The sequence below is a fragment of the Macaca thibetana genome, chromosome 2 (genome assembly GCF_024542745.1).
Source record: "Macaca thibetana thibetana isolate TM-01 chromosome 2, ASM2454274v1, whole genome shotgun sequence".
Lineage (NCBI taxonomy): Eukaryota > Metazoa > Chordata > Mammalia > Primates > Cercopithecidae > Macaca > Macaca thibetana.
The window spans coordinates 53,974,573-53,979,266 of record NC_065579.1 but is presented as its reverse complement, the minus strand read 5'-3'; the positions used below and the strand labels follow the sequence as shown (position 1 = coordinate 53,979,266).

The following is a 4,694-nucleotide window of genomic DNA, read 5'->3' as shown; positions in this document are numbered from 1 at the left end:
TGATACTGATTTATTTAATGGATCTCAAAACAAACTTTTAACTTAAGGCACTTTTATTTTGCCAACAAATAACAATAAACATTAAAACGGTCCACTATAAAATAACAAATGGCTAATGTACCTGAATTTTTCAGTAAAAAAATGAACTTTTAATACCAGTTGCCTAGTGTCCACTTCCTATCAATGTTACAAGCATGGCACTCAGAACAGAGACAATGGAAAATATTAAATCTGCAATCTTCTTTATGTAAATTTACCATCCTGATGTATAAATATTTTGTGGTTTATAAATTTTTTTGCTAAAACCTACAGAAAATAAGCACTGAGCTGTCTTATGATTCACCATTTGTTCACACTGAAAATTTTCATTGATGGGGAATACAAAAATGTTTTAATAACTGCATTTAAAAATAAATGCAGGCTCACTTTTCCACATGTAAAAAGCAATGTAATAACTGCACATCATAAAATGTGAAAAGGGGGTTGATTACTTTTGTCCAAATACGCCCATTAAAAAGGTTTTAAAAATACAATGAAACTTCTTTATAACTTTAAAATCTAGCTCAGGCACCCCTGGTTTGGAGCTGTTTGTTTATAAGGAAATTTTTCTGAGGAGGAATCATTGCTCTATAAGCATTTCATTTAATTAATAATTCTTTATGGGATGGGAAAATGCTTGGGAGGGTCTAGATCTGTTGTTATATATAATGAAGTTTCACTGTATTTAAAATCTGATCAATCCTACACAGAATGTTGCTTTTTGTAATTCACTGAATTTATATTACATGCTTAATTCAACCTGAATTAATTTGGGGAATATTATATGATTGATCTTACCTAAATCTAGGGCTGGGGTTTTCCAGGGTAATTTCTCCAGCATATATTCAAACATTCACCTATTAGGAATTATAGGAGCTTTATAAATGGGAAAAAAATGCCATAGGTCTTAGATATCTCAGTGCACAAAACCGAGAATTACTAATATGTTAGCCCCTGCCAACCATTTGAGACATGTGGGATAGCGCCCTTAGGTTTTCATCGCACTGACTTTCAGCTAGCCCCATCTAGCCTAAAACGTGACCTGCTTGCAACTTATGTCTGATGTTAGTACCTTGTGGCTGGAAGTGGTCAAAGATACTCTTTGTAATTGATCTCCCTCTACTTCCAGGCCAAGAAGGGTAAATGCAATGACAAATGCAACCCTATTAGGAAAAAGCCTACAGTGTAAACAAGAGAGTCTATGAGCTTCTTATATCCATGAATTGTGATAGGTACAGCTGACTCTATTTGATTTCAAGGTCTGCCTTTAAGGGGAGCTGGGGTCTCCATCTTATTCTAAGGTAATTTCCTCTGGTAAGGTACCAGGCTCTGCCATAGGGCTTCCCCTTGTGACCATCTTAATGCAAAAGAATGCATTTGCTAGAAAAGAAAAAAAAAAAAAATAGAAACCTCTCAAGATACAGAATTAATAGGGAGAAAATCTGAAGACTAAAGTAATTCTAGTTATTTTCTTTATAATGCGCAGGGGTAAAACAGCATTCCTCAACTTTCCATAGAATCTTGGAATTAGATTCTTAGCATAACTAACTTTCTCACCTAAAAAAAAAGAACACAGATATGCCCCACTGCCTTCATGTGCAAAATGATCAATAATTTAACTCACCTCTGCAAAGTATAAAGTGCATACAAATGCTATGCAATTATAACACTCATTCTTAAAACAGTATTACTGTTGTTTGCAATGTTGAGCTACAAAATATATGGTTCAAACTGAACTGGCAAAGAAATTTGGAAAGAAATAACAAAGATGGAACATGACTCACTCACTAGGCACAACATTTACATTTCGGTTGTTTTGCCAATGCAGTCATTATATAGATATATTACTTTGAATAAAACAACTTCATAAGCTTATCTAAGTATGATTCTTGAGAGGAAAAAATCTGATATACAAAACCAGCAAAAATGTGTACAGATACATCTTCTGAAAGCAGATAGACTGTTAATTTAGTGAAAAGAATGGTTTTTAATGTTTTGGCAAAGTCTTTTCCAGCCCAGAGTAAACACAAAATGGGCAGGCTGGAGTGAAATATTTTCACAGTGTACAAAGCAGTTCACATGGATGTTGCCACAGCAAAGTAAGCTGACATGTATTTGAGGTCATTTGCATGAGTCAAACTTTGCAATGAGTAACTCACCTAGGAAGATATAAATTATTTGCAAAAGAAAATGTCTAGTACTAGCTAGATTTTTAAAAAGTAGATTTACATGGTCTGCTCATTATAGACAAGTCTATTCACAGTATGCTTGACTATATTATATGTAAAATCATATGGCAAAAGAAAATGAAATAACAGAGAACATGGGAAAATATCCCCCACATATGTTTTAAAATGCCCTGCAATTTTCACATTCAAAATTTTATGCATCTAAATCTAAAAAAATATTATATGGAATACTCTTAAGTTACACAAACTGATAATTTACTGGTTTCTTTTTTACTCTAATAGGAGCAAATTACCACATACTTGAACAAAGTTAAAATAGTTACTATTTCTTTATAATAAATTTGATGTATAATTTACTTGTGCTTTTTGCACCAATTTATAAATACAGTATATGCAATACACAACCAAGACTGACACTGACAGTAATAATTAAATTCAAAATAGCAAATACTTACCATACAAAATAAACAGCAAATACACCTTGTATGAAAACCAGAGCCTTCTGGACTTTGGGGCCAGATTCTCTGGAAACATGTCAAGTGTGAGCACTGGAATCTCAAGCCAGCTGCTAGGGTTTTTCCCTTAAGGTGGCATAAGGTTCAGGAGAACCAAAACTGGCAACAAATAGTTGGACGATTCCACTGCAGTTCTTTCAGGCCTTTAGGATGTACATGTTGTACCTTCACAATGACTCTCGTCAATGATCTTGCCTCAACACAAATTTGAGTACAGCTACTTCTAACAGGTTTCCGCACATCTTAGGGCGGCTCTCACAGGAACCTTGGTTTAGGTTCTCAGTTTAAGAAGTTTAAGTACTAAGCAACAATCTGTTTCAGCACCTTTTGACCACAACAAAAGCAAAGAAAAGTCCTACATAAATAAGAACAAAGTTTATAAAGTGCTTATGAGATTACAAACATTTCAAATTAGAGCAATGCAAATAAATGTCCATTTCACCATCACAGGTGAATGCAGAATAAATGGGTCACGTTTCTGTCAAGATCTGACATTCCTTTCAAATCAGTAGTTTGGTCCAGCAGAGTTTGGAAAATAAAATTAAAAAAAAACAAAACAAACAAAAAAAAAACTTCATCATTAATGAATGAAATACATAAATACTTTAAGTCCATCATAATCCATTCTTTCTAGAAATGTGAGATTCAAAAAAAGCACCAATTTCAAAAGGTCTGCTAGCACACTCTTCCGGGAGTAGGCCTGCCTGCATGATTCACATTTGTAAACCTACTTTAAAGGTGAGTTCAACAAAATCAAACCACAACTTCTCCTTGGATTTTTGTTTAAACACCTTTTTTTGTGTGTATGTGTGTGAGATGTAACATACAATATAGTAAAATGTCAAAGAAATGATAAAACAAAGGGACATTTTTAAGATGACTAACGCATTAAATTTGATTTTCTGTTTTTCAGTGCAAACATAAAACGTCATGTCTTCTCCTCTTGCAGATTCAGAAGTGTGAAGGATGCCCATACGGAGTCACTCCTTGCTGTGGCTGGTTGCCTAAGGAGAAAAATAAATTCAACCAAACTTAGATACAAAACTATTGCCCAGATAGCTGCTACCCTCTTGTCACTGCTCTCAGTACCAGCCGCAGGTACAGGGAAACAGAGTGGCCAGAGAGTACCATCCTTGTCCTGAAAAACCCTTGTGGTGGGATTCAAGTACCACCCCGCAGAGAGGCCAACTTTAGCTCACAGTCCACACTTGCCAATGCAATGCCACAGGTTTTAGTTTACTGGCCCATCCAAAGTATCTCCCTCTGAACTAAACTACTTGGTATTAACTTTCAAAAGGAGTACAGTAAAAGTTTCATAAAACATTGAAAGTTCTCAAAATGCTTATAAAAGTCAGCAATTCTGCTTTAACACATAATTGGTAAGAGAACATTAGATCGGAACTGGGCAGTTTTCTGCAAATGGCCATAAGATATGTACATCAGAACTGTGCAAGAGTATACGCAGGTGCAAAAGTGTGCGTGTGTGATGACTCAAGCATGTGCCCATGTAGACATGCATGCCTGCACATGCACACAGAAACAAGGAATGGTCAGTAGATACCAAAAAATGACACAGGCTTAGAAACAGCTACTGCTTGTTTAACTCTGGAGTATTCAATGGGGGCCCCATTCACATGGGCCACGCTCTCAAAGCAGCCCTCTGGAGTTGTGTGGTGAACAGCTCAGCCTAGTCACCACTCTTCAACAATGAAGTCTGGCGTAACTGCTTATCAGGCAGCCGAGTATGTACCGTGGTTAAGAGGTGGGCTCTGGAAGGAGTGCTTCTGAGTTCAAGTCTCAGCTCTATTAGCTGAAAAACCTTGGGTAAATTAGTCAATGTCCCTGTTCTTCAGTTGTTTCCTCATCTGTAATGTGGGAACAGTAATAATATGTAATCTCACAGGGTGGGTTAAAGTAAATCAATACATGGAAAGTCCCAGTGCCTGGGTCC

The 4,694-nt window shown here is 36.0% G+C and overlaps 1 protein-coding gene across 3 annotated transcripts in view; it reads right to left on the bottom strand.

Annotated features, from left to right (window-relative positions):
• Window positions 1-757: 757 nt before the first annotated feature.
• The window catches only part of MED12L (mediator complex subunit 12L), a 340,860-nt gene continuing 336,923 nt past the window's right edge, over window positions 758-4,694 (bottom strand). For all 3 annotated transcript variants that reach the window (XM_050779766.1, XM_050779767.1, XM_050779768.1), the window contains one exon: window positions 758-3,747. In XM_050779766.1, the coding sequence (XP_050635723.1) occupies window positions 3,695-3,747 (53 nt within the window). In that variant the 3' untranslated portion in view covers window positions 758-3,694. The remainder of the gene's footprint in view (window positions 3,748-4,694) is intronic.